The sequence below is a fragment of the Salvelinus alpinus genome, chromosome 22, assembly GCF_045679555.1.
Source record: "Salvelinus alpinus chromosome 22, SLU_Salpinus.1, whole genome shotgun sequence".
Taxonomy (NCBI): Eukaryota; Metazoa; Chordata; class Actinopteri; order Salmoniformes; family Salmonidae; genus Salvelinus; species Salvelinus alpinus.
The window spans coordinates 2544354-2560926 of record NC_092107.1 but is presented as its reverse complement, the minus strand read 5'-3'; the positions used below and the strand labels follow the sequence as shown (position 1 = coordinate 2560926).

Below are 16573 nucleotides of genomic sequence, written 5' to 3'. Positions count from 1 at the left end.
AATGCGTAAGAAGTAGGAATGCCCTGACTTATGCAGAACCGTATCACAGTAAATACTGCATAGCCAATGCAGAGGTCAGACTGACCATGAATCGCCTTTAAATCCGTCCGTTTTTCTTCAACAAAGATGTTGTTCATAAATGTAAAAAAAAAGATAATAAATGTTGTTCATAAATGTTGCAGGATTTGCAGGACATCTAATAAAAGGGGCAGCTATTCATACAACAGTTATTTTGTGTCTTCTTATAAAGCAATTTTAGACATTGTAACGCCGACTATATAAACACTTTTTTTATTTTCACGTTTAACCAAACGCACGTTCCATAGAGGCACGTTGGCTCGGCAACCTGGTCTAAGGTCAGTTTCATGTTTTACCCCCTGCTGCTAAAGGTGGGTTTAGCGAGTGTAAACTGATCCTAGATCTATAAGAGAAACCGGAAGGCTTAGCAGTAAATTACGCGATGACGTTATGAACAGTTCGCGCGTTTAGGGATACATTTGGCGCCACAGACACAACACGGAGGAAGCACTGTCACTGTAGAAGTGAGATTGTCCTCGTTCGCTTTAAAACGTACATTTTCACTCTACATAGCTATAAACTCAGCCTCAACATGACTAACATGCTGACAATGGGAGCGATAGAGGTAGGTGGGGCATTTTATGACATCCCAGAAAGCATGTAAACAAAGTTTACCTAGAATCGAGAAAGATGGTTTTCGGACAGGGACTAACGTTACACGGAGTGCTGCTGCTGCTGAATGTTTTGTTGAGTTAGGTAGCCAGCCATCCACAATGCTAGCTAACTAGATATATTTGCCATCTGTCTCAAGCTGTTTTCTGCTTTTTCAACAGGATCTAACCAAAGGCTCTAATGATTTACCAAACCCCATTCTTCAATTAGTGGTAAGTATGAGTGTATGTTCTTGTGGAAGTAGCGAATTAGTTGGCCAAGTTACTGTAGGCCAACTGTAGAAGAATGGCTACTGGCCTGGTCAACAGCTAGCTAGCTAACTTGGACAGTATCGGCCCATGTTTTAGAGACCAACATTTAAGTCAAGGATATTCACCAAGATGGTAATACGGATTTGGACCACTGCTAGATTTGTCGAAATTGGCCAATATGATTTCGACCGCACTCCTGTATTCATGTTCTTTCAGAACATCCGTAAAATTGATGGAGGCAGTGGACCAGCCCGCTTTCGTCTGATGATGAGTGATGGACAGCACTCAATGTCCTGTGAGTAGAACTATTCAAAATCCACTCCACCACCTGTTCAAAGTACACACAGAAATGGTTGTATGGCACGAGGCAGGTGACCATGACAGGTAGCAAATGCATAGCATTGCTTTGTAGTAGTGGCATGTAAAGAAAACAAAAGTGTAATATTTGGATAATATATGGCAGTATTTTAAGTTAATGCAAGGTTACAACTGTATTATTCTTGCACACACAGACAAACAGTAGATATCAAATTTAGGTAATATAGGTGGGGTAAAGTGACTATACATAGTTAATAAACAGCGAGAAGCAGCAGTGTTTTAAACAAAATAGAGGGGTGAATGCAAATAGTCCGGGTAGTCATTTGATTAGATGTTCAGGAGTCTTATGGCTTAGGGGTAGAAGCTGTTTAGAAGCCTCTTGGACCTAGACTTGGTGCTCTGGTACCGCTTGCCGTGTAGTAGCCGAGAGAACAGGGTGTCTGGAGTCTTTGACAATTTTTAGGGCCTTCCTCTGACACTGCCTGGTATAGAGGTCCTGGATGGCTGGAAGCTTGGCCCCAGTGATGTACTGGGCCGTATGCACTACCCTCTGTAGCGCCTTGCGTTCAGTTGCTGAGCAGTTGCCATACCAAGCGGTGATGCAACCAGTCAGGATGCTCAAGGTATCCATGTAAATTAAAAGTCAAGGATATTCATAATGGAGATGTTAGACCTGCCAAATTAAGCTTTTGAGAAACTGCACCACATTGTTTTAAATCCATATTGCGTGCAATAGTCGTAATCCGAATTACACAGGAGGTAGACTAAAAAGACAACAGGGCAAATTAAAAGTTGTTTTAGTCCTTCTCCATAGTCTCACCCAGAAAATATCAAGGTAAATATCTGACCTAAGCAACGCGGCACTTTGGAGTGTTTTATGCTGTGGATGTGTTTTATGCTGTGGATGTGTTTTATGCTGTGGATGTGTTATTTATGCTGTGGATGTGTTATTTATGCTGTGGATGTGTTATTTATGCTGTGGATATGTTTTATGCTGTGGATTTCCTGGGGCTGACCAGCAGGAGGTAGTCAGGATTCAGTAAAATTAATAGAGAGTTGGAAATCAAAGAAAAATAATCAATTTCTTCCTTTTAATTTGACAAAGTTTAAGAAGTGTTGTGATACCATACAAAGTCATGAATTTTTTAAAATATTTTAAGACATATTTAGAAACATATTTTTGGGATCTAAATTGATCCTCATCCCAGACTAAACTGGGCTCTGTTCCATGTTTACTAACATGTTTACTGCACTGCCCATGTGCTTGTTGGTCTGTCTTGTCCCTAACATCTCTCCTATCGTCTCCCAATCCCTCCTGTAGCGTTCATGCTCTCCACCCAACTGAACCCAATGGCTGAGGACAACCGACTCGCCCCAAACTGTATCTGTCAGCTGAAGAGGAACGTGACCAATGTCTTAAAGGATGGACGGTATGGTGCTTCTGTCTTTTGATGTTTTCCTACAGAATGACAAACCCTTTTCTTTCCATTTTTAAACTTTAAGAGCTGTCAGTATGGACACACAATGGATATGCACATACACACTTTTTGTTGTTTGAATATCAACCATGTGTTTAGTCTTTGGAATATAATTTACAATGCAATTGTTCATCTGTTTATTGCTGTTCTTCTGTTCAGGCGTGTGGTGGTCATATTAGACATGGAGGTGGTGAAGTCTGCTGATGAGGTGGCTGGAAAGATCGGAGAGCCCACGCCTTACGTGGAAGGCGAGTCTTCATCCCATACTCCATCACCATATCATAAGGCTTAGGGGGAGTGAAGATGAACAAATGTTTGAATCCAGACATGCATATAACCTACAATGTTGAATGTGCAGCTTACTTGAGTTTTTACCTTTCACTCCCTCACCTCCCTTGCAGGTCAGAGTAAAGCCCCACAGTCAGCCCCCAATCCCTCAGTCCACCCCCTGCAGTCCCAGAATGGAAATTATGGTAAACAATTCCAGATCACCCACTGTGCTTTTAAATCTAATGCCTTTTCATATCCTGTAGCAGGATTTTAATTGAGAGATTGGGTCATTAATGGACTGTATTCTCAAGATCAATTCCGAATGTTTTGCAGCTATATTTATTCCTAGTGGGTTCGAAGGTTGAAAAACACTTCAATATAGGTTATTGGATAGGTAATTTCATTTGTTTCTGGTAGATGGCAACATTTATGCAAAATGGACAAATCTTGGTTAAAATCCTCAGCTCTACTGAACATATGACACTTTTTTTTGTCAGAATGCTTAGCTAAAAAACATTTGCCTCTTGGGTATATTGTCATCTGTAACGTTCTACTGATCTTACTAAGATGGTGGTTGACCAATGTGATTCTGTTAAACACAAAATAATAGCTCTATATTCTGTCTCCTCTTTGTTGCAACTACGGTGTTAAAATCAGTCTTAGAGAGAATGTATAAAACAGACATGCTGCTGGTGAACCATCTGTACGTCACACTGGTTATTTCCAGTAGTCCAGATGTGCTCATCAGTCAGACTATAAATCTGGTTTTGAATTGGATATGATCTGAATATACAGTACTATTGACTTATAAGTTTCAGCTCCTTACATTTGTCATTTTGCAGACACTCTTATTCAGAGCAACTTACAGTGCATACATTTTCATACTTTTTTCATATGGGTCCCGCGTGGGAATCGAACCCACAACCCTGGTGCATGCGCCATGCTCTATCAACTGAGCTACACGGGACTAACTTAATCTTAACTTCGACAGTTCACTTTTCATCAAGTAATTAGCTAAGCAATTAGTACTGGATTAAAATGGTAATCATGCCATGAGAGATAACATGCTACTGACATTGATTCCAAAATATACTTACAGTACCAGTCAAACGTTTGTACACACCAACTCATTCAAGGGTTTTTCTTTATTTTTTACTATTTTCTACCTTGTAAATAACACACATGGAATCATGAAGTAACCAAAAAAGTGTTAAACAAATCAAAATATATTTTAGGTTCTTCAAAGTAGCCACCCTTTACCTTGACAACTTTGCACACTCTTGGCATTCTCTCAACCAGCTTCACTTGGAATACTTTTCCAACAGTCTTGAAGGAGTTCCCACATGCTGAGCAGCTGTTGGCTGCTTTTCCTTCACTCTGTGGTCCAACTCATTCTAAACCATCTTAATTGGCTTGAGGTCAGGTGATTTGTGGATGTCAGGTCATCTGATGCAGCACTCCATCACTCTCCTTCTTGGTCAAATAGCTCTTACACAGCCTGGAGGTGTGTTTTGGGTCATTGTACTGTTGAAAAACAAATGATATTCCCACTAGGCACAAACCAGATGGGAACACATATCACTGCAGAATGCTGTGGTAGCCGTGCTGGTTACGTTTGCCTTAAATTCTAAATATATCACTGACAGTGTTACCAACAAAGCACCCCCACACTACCACCACCTCCATTCTTCACGGTGGGAACCACACATGCAGAGATCATCTGTAAACCTACTCCGTGTCTCACAAAGATCAATAATCTCATCAGACCAAAGGACAGATTTCCACCGGTCCAATGTCTCTTCTTATTGGTGTCCTTTTAGTAGCGGTTTCTTTGCAGCATTTTGACCACGTAGGTCTGATTTTCACACAGTCTCTGAACAGTTAATGTTGAGATGTGTCTGTTACTTGAACTCTGTGAAGCATTTATTTGGGCTGCAATTTCTGAGGCTGGTAACTCTAATGAACTTATCCTCTGCAGCAGAGGTAACTCTGGGTCTTCCTTTCCTGTGGCGGTCCTCATTAGAGTAAGTGTCATCAGAGTGCTTGATGGTTTTTGCGACTGCACTTGAAGAAACTTTCAAAGTTCTTGAAATGTTCCGGATTGACTGACTTTCATGTCATAAAGTAATGACGGACTGTCATTTCTCTTTGCTTATTTGAGCTGTTCTTGCCATAATAAGAAAAACAAAAGTATATTTGTGAAACTTTTTTGTGGTTAATACATGATTCCATATGTGTTATTTAATAGTTTTGATGTCTTCGCTATTATTCTACAATGTAGAAAATAGTATAAATAAAGAAAAACCCTTGAATGAGTAGGTGTGTCCAAACATCTAAACATCAGACTGGTACTGTGTATTTAGTTATTCTACTTGAATTTCGCTTTTAAATTATTATTATTATTATTTTTAATACATATTCTCACTAAATAGCTAAAAGAAGAAGGGTGCAGGTAACTAAATAAATGTTAATCATCTCTCGTGACAAACATTTCTAATCAGTGTTTAAGCAGGGATTTCATGAAAATATGCATGGCTAAAGGAAGGGTTTCTTAGTGCTAACCTACAGTATCATAGGGCATTTTGTGAACCATGACAGATGAACTCTTAGCCAAATCTATGACTTTAGGAGCTTATCTTATGGTCTGGGTCATAGGTATTCATCACACTAAACTGGTGTTAGGGAATTGAAGTATTGATGGTGAGCTTCATCCTCCTCATCAGCACAGTTGTTATTGTTCAGTTGTGCTGCTGGATCTGGGGGCTTAATGACTAGAAATGCAGTTGTTGGCAAAGTTGACACTTTGAACTGTAATCCACAGTGTGAGACGCACACAAATCAAATGTGCAGTTAGCGCTTGTCCAAACAGAACCCTCAGTCAGGCCGTATGCACCAATCTCCTGTGGGAAGAGCAGCTTTGGTTTGTTATTTCACACTTCTGTCTGCTTTGAGTCTGTGATACATGAATCATCTCTCACTAAAACACCATCTCACAGACTCACAACTTAGTTGGTCTTGGGGGGTTGCCTCCTCTCTCCTACTCTCCCAAATCTACCGCAATAAATCGGCTACTCTTCCTGATTTTAAGTTTTTCTGTTATGTGAGACTACTCTCATGAAGTGAGAATTACAGTGATCAGGGAGTTTGTTTAATTCAGCCCTGATAAGTTATGGATGTCTATTTTGTTGTTTGCCACTCTCACTGCTCTTTATATGCACCAATAGCTCCTCTGTTCTCTCATTTCCCTATCTATCATAAGGCACCATGAACAAAGGTCCCAGCAGAGAGTTTGGGGGGAAGAAGGCCATGCCTCCGTCTGCAATGCCCAGCACTCCTGGGGGATCCGCCAAAGTCGTGCCCATCGCCAGCCTCAACCCCTACCAGTCAAAGTGAGTAGTCTTCTTATACCCGTCTATGGTTGCGTCCCAAATAGCACTGTATTCTCAATATAGTGTACTACTTTAAAGTAGTGCACTATATAGGGAATGGGTGCCTTTTGGGACGCAGCCTATCACTTTGGCGAACATCTCAAACAACATGATCTCTTGCCCAAATGTTTATTCTTAAGTCATGATAATCCTGTTGTACCATACTCTTTAGTCTTAGAATGGAATAATGACCGTTTGATTTGTATTTGGGGATGTTTTTGTGATTTATTCCATAGATAGTTGGTCAAGGTATTTTCAAGGAATAGAGGTCCATCCAACAGCAACATAAACATTGGTTATTTTCTGTCAGGTGGACCATCCGAGCACGTGTCACCAACAAGAGCGGCATCCGCACCTGGAGCAACTCTCGTGGGGACGGCAAGCTGTTCTCTATGGAGATTGTGGATGAAAGTGTGAGTAACCCTTTCTGTTTGCATTTTCTCATGTTGCTGTATTGGATCGTGTGGAGCTAGTCCGTTGCTGACTGTGTTGTGTGTTGATGCAGGGAGAGATCAGAGTGACTGCCTTTACCCAGGAGGTGGACAAGTTCTACAGCATCATCGAGACTGGCAAGGTGAGTGGAACTGCCTCCTATTAAGGATGCTTATCCACCATATGCTTGTCATTTTCACAGATTTGGGTCAACTGAGTAATTAATCTCAATGTGCTAGTGGCAATACTTTTTGATTTGTACAATGTTCTGAATTTGATATGATTTGGTGTAATGAGATGATGGATGATTCTCTCCAAATTGAGTCAAAGGACAGTAGCAAAATGATCCTCTGCTACAGATCCTCTGCCAGGCTTGATTTAGCTCCTACATCAATATTCAGCTGAAATGAATCCTGTGCCCAAATCTACTTTAGATTTAAACCTCCTTTTATTCATGTCCAGGTGTTCTACATCTCCAAGGGATCACTGAAGATCGCCAACAAGCAGTACTCGTCCCTGAAGAATGACTATGAGATGACCCTAAATGGAGAGTCCACTATCATCCCCTGTGAGGACACCCAGGACGTTCCCATGGTGCAGTGCAACTTCGTCTCCATCGCTGACCTGGAGGCCCGAGAAAAGGACGCCATTTTGGGTAAGGTGTAGCAAGGGAGGAACAAAGGGGAAGGGTGGTCCAGGCAGGGCTGGCGGGGCGTGATAACCGTCATTAACAACAGACTTAGCTTATTATTTTTCTATCATAGGGATGGATGCTACGGCAGCAGAGGGTTGTGCTGGGGTGGATTAGGTAATTATGAGAGCAGGGATAAAAGTAATTAATAATGCTGATGACAGTAGTGGCTTGTGGCGCAGATTGACTTTGGGCCTTATGGCGGAGCCCGGAGAGGAGGGAGAATAAGAAACCATAGCCAGCATCCCAAATGGCAGTGCACTACCTGTGACCTATATGGCTCCGGTCATAAGTAGTGCACTATGTAGAGAATAGGATGCCGTTTGGACTCATCCCTAGTTGTAATGATGGTAATAGCAGGCGTCAGCCCAGCCAGCCCTGTGATGTTGAAGATCTCTTCTTAATCATGCTTAAATTAGTTGTAACCTAACAAAGACTGAATGAATTAAGATGGCAGAGAGAATAGGCAGCTCCCAAATGACACCCCATTCCCAATATAGTGCACTACTATATAGGGTGCAGGGGCACAGGTTAGTTGAGGTAATATGTACATGTAGGTAGAGGTAAAGTGATAATAAACAGAGTAGCAGCAGTGTACAAATGGGGGGGGTGTCAATGCAAATAGTCCGGGTAGTCATTTGGTTTGCTGTTCAGGAGTTTTATGGCTTAGGGGAACCTAAGACCTAGACTTGGCACTCCGGTACCGTTTGCCGTGCAGTAGCAGAGAGAACAGTCTGTGACTGGAGTCTTTGGCAATTTTTAGGTCCTTCCTCTGACACCACCTGGTATAGAGGTCCTAGATGGCAGGATGCTTGGCCCCAGTGATGTACTGGGCCGTACGCACTACCCTCTAGTGCCTTGCGGTCGGAGGCTGAGCAGTTGCTATACCAGGGCGGTAATGCAACCAGTCAGGATGCTCTCGATGGTGCAGCTGTAGAACTTTTTGAGGAACTGAGGACCCATGCCAAATCTTTTCAATCTCCTGAGGGGGAATAGTTGTTGTTGTGCCCTCTTCACAAGTGTCTTGTTGTGTTTGGAGCATGACAGTTCGTTGGTGATGTGGACACCAAGGAACTTGAAGCTCTCAACCAGCTACACTACAGCCCCGTCGATGAGAATGGGGGCGTGTTCGGCCCTCCTTTTCCTGTAGTTGACGATCATCCCCCCTTGATCACGTTGAGGGAGAGGTTGTTATCCTGGCACCACACTGCCAGTTCTCGGATCTTCTCCCTGTAGGCTGTCCCATCATTGTCGGTGATCAGGCCTACCACTGTTGTGTTGTCAGCAAACTTAATGATGGTGTTGGAGTCTTGCTTGGCCATGCAGTCATGTGTGGACAGGGAGTACAGGAGGCACCCCTGAGGGGCCTCCATGTTGAGGGTCAGCGTGGCAGATGTGTTGTTACTTACCCTTAGCACCTGGGGGCGGCCCGTCAGGAAGTCCAGGATCCAGTTGCAGAGGGAGGTGTTTAGTCCCAGGGTCCTTAGCTTAGTGATGAGCTTTGAGGGCACTATGGTGTTGAACGCTGAGCTGTAGTCAATGAGCATCCTTCTCACATAGGTGTTCCATTTGTCCAGGTGGGAAAGGGCAGTCTGGAGGGCAGTAACGGTTGGGGCGGTATGTAAATTGTAGTGGGTCTAGGGTTTCTGCTATAATGGTGTTGATGTGAGCCATGACCAGCCTTTCAAAGCATTTCATGACTACAGATATGAGTGGTATGGGCCAGTAGTCATTTAGGCAGGTTATCTTGGTGTTCTTGGGCACAGGGACTATAGTGGTCTGCTTGAAAAATGTTGGTATTACAGACTCGGTCAGGGAGAGGTTGAAAATGTCAGGGAAGACACTTGCTAGTTGGTTAGCACATGCTCGGAGTACACGTCCTGGTAATCCTCTGGCCTTGTGAATGTTGACCTGTTTTTGAAGGTCTTACTCACATTGGCTACGGAGAGCGTAGTCACACAGTCGTATGGAACATCTTGTGGTCTCACGCATGTTTCAGTGTTGCTTTTCTCGAAGTGTGCATAGAAGTCATTTAGCTCGACTGGTAGGCTCGTGTCACTGTGCAGCTCGCGGCTGTGCTTCCCTTTTGTAGTCCATAATATTTTGCAAACCCTGCCACATCCGACGAGCATCGGAGCCAGTGTAGTAGGATTCAATCTTAGTCCTGTATGGAGATGAAACGGTATGAACATTTCATATCACGATTATAGTGACATGATCACAGTTATCAGTATTATCGCAGTATTGTTAAAATGTGCTGGAGATGTTCATAAAGTACTGATACACACACTGAAATCATGTCACCAAGTTTTATATTGAAAACCAACAAATACAGTTAGCAGCACTATGCACTTTTTGTGTGCCAAATCATTAAAATATTAACATTAAAGATGGCACCATGTGGCCATGAGAAGTTTCCCTCCTGCAGGTTTAAATGAACACAACCTTAAGTAAGCAAATCAAATAAACAAACAACAAATGCAATTAGCAGCAACTCACTTTGTAGTGAGGCACGGCAACCATCAGCCTCAGAAAGCCAGGCCTCAACAATTTGAAATGACATGTCCTTTGCAATGATATATGAAAGGGCTGCAGTGAGGTCTTGACATTTTTTGATGTGGGTGCATAAGCAGCCTGCCTTTTTAAATGCTTGCTCAGTGTCTGACAACTGTAGACGAGGGGGGACAGGTAGCAGCACTGGGTTTGCCTAACAAGGGAATAGCAAATGTTTTATTATTATTCACATCTTCTGTGTTGCATTTGAGTATATGCAATGACCCCATGCACAATTTACATAAATGCAATTTAGTCTTAAGAAGACAGTGATAGTAATTGCAATGAGCACAACAATTTTACTTACTATAGTGTTTCTCTCGTTGGAGTACTTACAACCAAGTCGACGTCTGTCGGATTTTAAATGAACAAAATATGTTGGTTGGGTGACTAAACTACATAACGTGTTATCGTGTGCAATGGGCGAATAGAGTCTGCAGACACCCAACGCATACAGCAGCAGAACAACGGGTAGTGTTTCTACAAGAGAAGGTAACACTGAAAGCTTCAGTTTACGTTATTGACAAGCTATTAGCAAGTTAGACAGACAAACCATGACATTTTCCCCCGTTTCGAAGTCCCCACTTCATGCATTGAGCTAAAAGTTAACTTGCCTTGCATTCGCTATAAAGTAGTGGGAAGTTTTGCCCCCTTTCGCAGCGATTATTATTTATGTTTTTGCGTGTTCTGCAGACGGGGTGACCATCTTCGATTAAGTTTCCCTCCGCAGTCTTGTAAAACCCAAAATACGACCACACTTCTAATTTGGTCCTCTTAGAAGGCTGAAAAATCTCCCGAGCGCTGTCACTGCCTTCCGCCATGTTTTCACACACAACATAACCTAAGTTCCATGCTGCGCCTGCGTCAGACTGTTGCTAATTTTGGTTGATGCTGGATAGTATTTACCGTGAGTTTTTCAAACCGTGGTAATCAAACACGGTTTTAATGATAATTCAAATTTGAAACGGTAATACTAATCGTAGGGAATTTTATCGTGAAACCAGTAACCGTTTCATCCCTAGTCCTGTATTGACGCTTTCCCTGTTTGATGGTTGGTCGGAGAGTATAGCGGGATTTGTTATAAGCGTCCGGGTTAGAGTCCCGCTCCTTGAAAGCGGCAGCTCTACGCTTTAGCTCAGTGAGGATGTTGCCTGTAAACGTGCACTTATTGATGAAGCCAATGACTGATGTGGTGTACTCAATGCCATCGGAAGAATCCAGGAACCATTTGGGACGCAGGCATAAATTTGTAATGTCACTGATAACATCTCATTAGCTTTGGCCCCCTGGCAGGGATACATGGCTATGCATCAGCTCACCCTGATAGAAGCAGGTTAACATGAATCTATACTCAGGATAAATTAGCAGCAATGTCGATTTTGTTTTATTTTTGTTTCCCATTCCTATACATACATCATGATAAACATTAGTAATGCATGTGCCATGTGACCAGGAGATGCTGAATAGGCAGTGACCTCACACTTAATCTGAACAGGATAAATTGCCCCATTTCCCTGAATGAATGTGTTGTGGAGAACTGTAGGACCTTGAGTGACCCAGGAGAATCACACACGATCAATATTTATATGTGGAAATGTGATTTATTTCGAATGGGTGTTTGTCTCTGACTTATTCCATAGATAGTTGGTCAAGGACTTTTCAAGCACTTGTGGTGGGCAATTACATTGTACGTTCAACCTGAGCATGAAAAAATTAATATCTTATTTCCTAATTAAACTACTTTCATATTTATCTTGAATGTGTGTATTTTGAAGTACAGACTACAGTTGGCCTTTGTTTTCCAAATGTAGTGTTATTGTTACTATAATGTAGGATACAAAGTTTAAAAAAAAAAGTTTTTTAGTCAATCAGATTTCATAGCTTTTGGCAATGGCTGTGTTTCTGATCGAGTCGGAAGGTTAATAAAACAATATCAAACACATTTTAGTCCATTGAGTGCTAAGATAGAACGCTGTTTTGGGCAGGAAGTGTCACATCGTAATGTTTTTGAAGAAAAGTTATTGTAGATGGTTTTGAGTATAATTGTATGTAAGACATAAAAACTATGAAATTACACACGTGTAGTAACCAAAAACCGGTTAACCTGTCTAGCGGAACCCCCCCCCACATTCCACTGAAAAGGCAGCGCGTGAAATTCAAAAAATATTTTTTTGAAATATTTAACTTTCACACATTAACAAGTCCAATACAGCAAATGAAAGATAAACATCTTGTGAATCCAGCCAACATGTCCGATTTAAAAAAAACAAACATGTTTTACAGTGAAAACACCACGTATATTTATGTTAGCTCACCACCAAATACAAAAAAGCACAGACATTTCTTTCACAGCACAGGTAGCTTGCACAAAACCCCCAAATAGAGATAGAATTAGTCACTAACCAAGAAACAACTTCATCAGATGACAGTCTTATAACATGTTATACAATAAATCTATGTTTTGTTCGAAAAATGTGCATATTTCAGGTATAAATCATAGTTTTACATTGCAGCTACAATCACAAATATCACCAAAGCAGCTAGAACAATTACAGAGACCAACGTGAAAAAAAAAATAAAAATACATGGTGTACAGCAAATGAAAGATAAACATCTTGTGAATCCAGCCAATATTTCAGATCTTTTAAGTGTTTTACAGCGAAAACACAATATAGCATTATATTAGCTTACCACAATAGCCAAAAACACAACCCATTTATCAGCAGCAAAAGTTAGCGATCGCAAAAAACCAGCAAAAGATATATAATTTTTCACTAACCTTGACAAACGTCATCAGATGACAGTCCTATAACATCAGGTTATACAATACACTTATGTTTTGTTCGAAAATGTGCATATTTAGAGCTGAAATCCGTGGTTATACATTGTGAAAACGTAGCAACTTTTTCCCAGAATCTCCGGATATATTTCTGACACTCACCTAATCTGACCAAATAACTCATCATAAACTTTACTAAAAAATACATGTTGTACAGCAAATGAAAGATACACTAGTTCTTAATGCAATCGCCGTGTTAGAATTCAAAAAATAACTTTAGTACGACATACAGCTTACGTTATAGCGAGACAGCGCCTGCAATGAGGGCGGAAAATAGTACTAAACATTTTCCACAGAAATACGAAATAACATCATAAATGGTTCCTACTTTTGCTGAGCTTCCATCAGAATCTTGTACAAGGGGTCCTTTGTCCAGAACAATCGTTGTTTGGTTTTAGAATGTCCTTTTCTCCTGTCGAATTAGCAACCAAAGCTAGCCAAGTGGCGCGAAGCTGTCCATCTTCACCAAACGCAGAGAACGGAAAACGCCAAAACTCCCGATAAACTTTCAATAATCTGATAAAACTATATTGAAAAAACATACTTTACGATGATATTATCACATGTATCAAATAAAATCAAAGCCGGAGATATTAGCCGTCTATAACGAAAGCTTTTCAGAAGGCAATCCAGGGTTCCTTCCCGCGCCTTGCTGAACAAAGGAAATTTGGGGTCACGTCATTCCAAGAGCTCTTATTCGACCTCAGATCTAGCTAGACACCCCATTTCACCTCTCACTGCCTGTTGACATCTAGTGGAAGGTGTATGAAGTGCATGAATATCCATAGATTTCAAGCAAATGAATAGGAAGGCCCTGGAACAGAGCCTCGATTTCAGATTTTTCACTTCCTGACAGGACGTTTGCTGCAAAATGAGTTCTGTTTTACTCACAGATATAATTCAAACGGTTTTAGAAACTTGAGAGTTTTCTATCCAATAGTAATAATAATATGCATATTGTACGATCTAGAATAGATTACGAGGCCGTTTAAATTGGGCACGATTTTATCCCAAAGTGAAAATAGCGCCTCCCTATCCCAAAGAAGTTTTAAACAAATCAAAATATATTTTATATTTGAGTCTTCAAATAGCCACTCTTTTGCCTTGACAGCTTTACACTCTCTTAGCATTATCTCAACCAGCTTCATGAGATAGTCACCTGGAATGCATTTCAATTAACAGGTGTGCCTTGTTAAAAGTTAATTTGTGGAATTTCTTTCCTTCATGCGTTTGAGCCAATCAGTTGTGTTGTGACAAGGTAGGGGTGGTATATAGAAGATGGCCCTATTTGGTAGAAGAGTGAGTCCACATTATGTCAAGAACAGCTCAAATAAGCAAAGACAAATGACAGTCCATCATTACTTTAAGACATGAGGGTCAGTCATTCCGGAAAATTACAAGAACTTTGAAAGTTCGGTCAAGTGCAGTCGATAAATCTACGGTGATCGAGAATAAGCATTTTTCTACGGCCGGCCATCCTTTCCACCTGGCTACCCCTACCCCGGCCAACAGCTCTGCACCCCCCCCCCCCCCCGCAGCAACTTTCCCAAGCCCCCCCTGCTTCTCTTTCACCCAAATCCAGATAGCTGATGTTCTGAAAGCGCTGCAAAATCTGGACCGCTACACATCAGCTGGGCTAGACCCAAACTCTTACAGACCTATATCCATCCTGCTCTGCCTTTCTAAAGTCTTCGAAAGCCAAGTTAACAGATCACCGACCATTTTGAATCCCACTGTACCTTCTCCACTATGCAATCTGGTTTCCGAGCTGGTCATGGGTCATCAGCCACGCTCAAGGTCCATCGATAAAAGACAGTACTGTGCAGCAGTCTTTATCGAACTGGCCAAGGCTTTCGACTCTGTCAATCACTGCATTCTTATCGGCAGACTCAACAGCCTTGGTTTCTCAAATGATTGCCTCGCCTGGTTCACCAACTACTTCTCAGACAGAGTTCAGTGTGTCAAGTTGGAGGGCCTGTTGTCCGGACCTCTAGCAGTCTCTATGGGGGTGCCACAGGGTTTAAATCTCGGGCTGACTCTTTTCTCTGTATACAATGGGGAGAACAAGTATTTGATACACTGCCGATTTTGCAGGTTTTCCTACTTACAAAGCATGTAGAGGTCTGTAATTTTTATCGTAGGTACACTTCAACTGTGAGAGACGGAATCTAAAACAAAAATCCAGAAAATCACATTGTATGATCTTTAAGTAATGAATTTGCATTTTATTGCATGACATAAGTATTTGATCACCTACCAACCAGTAAGAATTCCGGCTCACAGACCTGTTAGTTTTTCTTTAAGAAGCCCTCCTGTTCCACTCATTACCTGTATTAACTGCACCTGTTTGAAATAGTTACCTGTATAAAAGACACCTGTCCACACACTCAATCAAACAGACTCCAACCTCTCCACAATGGCCAAGACCAGAGAGCTGTGTAAGGACATCAGGGATAAAATTGTAGACCTACACAAGGCTGGGATGGGCTACAGGACAATAGGCAAGCCATTTGGTGAGAAGGCAACAACTGTTGGCGCAATTATTAGAAAATCGGTCTGGGGCTCCATGCAAGATCTCACCTCGTGGGGCATCAATGATCATGAGGGATCAGCCCAGAACTACACGGTAGGATCTGGTCAATGACCTGAAGGGAGCTGGGAGCACAGTCTCAAAGAAAACCATTAGTAACACACTACGCCGTCATGGATTAAAATCCTGCAGCGCACGCAAGGTCCCCCTGCTCAAGCCAGCGCATGTCCAGGCCCGTCGGAAGTTTGCCAATGACCATCTGGATGATCCAGAGGAGGAATGGGAGAAGGTCATGTGGTCTGATGAGACAAAAATAGAGCTTTTTGGTCTAAACTCCACTCGCCGTGTTTGGAGGAAGAAGGATGAGTACAAGAAGAAGAACACCATCCCAACCGTGAAGCATGGAGGTGGAAACATCATTCTTTGGGGATGCTTTTCTGCAAAGGGAACAGGACGACTGCACCGTATTGAGGGGAGGATGGATGGGGCCATGTATCGTGAGATCTTGGCCAACAACCTCCTTCCCTCAGTAAGAGCATTGAAGATGGGTCGTGGCTGGGTCTTCCAGCATGACAACGACCCGAAACACACAGCCAGGGCAACTAAGGAGTGGCTCCGTAAGAAGCATCTCAAGGTCCTGGAGTAGCCTAGCCAGTCTCCAGACCTGAACCCAATAGAAAATCTTTGGAGGGAGCCGAAAGTCCGTATTGCCCAGCGACAGCCCCGAAACCTGAAGGATCTGGAGAAGGTCTGTATGGAGGAGTGGGCCAAAATCCCTGCTGCAGTGTGTGCAAACCTGGTCAAGAACTACAGGAAACGTATGATCTCTGTAATTGCAAACAAAGGTTTCTGTACCAAATATTAAGTTCTGCTTTTCTGATGTATCAAATACTTATGTCATGCCATAAAATGCAAATTAAATACTTAAAAATCATACAATGTGATTTTCTGGATTTTTGTTTTAGATTCCGCCTCTCACAGTTGAAGTGTACCTACGATAAAAATTACAGACCTCTACATGCTTTGTAAGTAGGAAAACCTGCAAAATCGGCAGTGTATCAAATACTTGTTCTCCCCACTGTATATCAATGAT

The 16573-nt window shown here is 42.0% G+C and overlaps 1 protein-coding gene across 2 annotated transcripts in view; it reads left to right on the top strand.

Annotated features, from left to right (window-relative positions):
* The first annotated feature begins 480 nt into the window (after nucleotides 1–480).
* Nucleotides 481–16573, top strand: part of LOC139548766 (replication protein A 70 kDa DNA-binding subunit-like) — a 55978-nt gene continuing 39885 nt past the window's right edge. Inside the window, exons 1-10 of one of the 2 annotated variants that reach the window (XM_071358585.1) lie at nucleotides 481–643; nucleotides 852–902; nucleotides 1158–1236; nucleotides 2581–2689; nucleotides 2897–2985; nucleotides 3139–3210; nucleotides 6267–6396; nucleotides 6746–6848; nucleotides 6941–7009; nucleotides 7330–7522. In XM_071358585.1, the coding sequence (XP_071214686.1) occupies nucleotides 611–643; nucleotides 852–902; nucleotides 1158–1236; nucleotides 2581–2689; nucleotides 2897–2985; nucleotides 3139–3210; nucleotides 6267–6396; nucleotides 6746–6848; nucleotides 6941–7009; nucleotides 7330–7522 (928 nt within the window). In that variant the 5' untranslated portion in view covers nucleotides 481–610. The remainder of the gene's footprint in view (nucleotides 644–851; nucleotides 903–1157; nucleotides 1237–2580; nucleotides 2690–2896; nucleotides 2986–3138; nucleotides 3211–6266; nucleotides 6397–6745; nucleotides 6849–6940; nucleotides 7010–7329; nucleotides 7523–16573) is intronic. The other variant, XM_071358586.1, reaches the window with a different exon arrangement.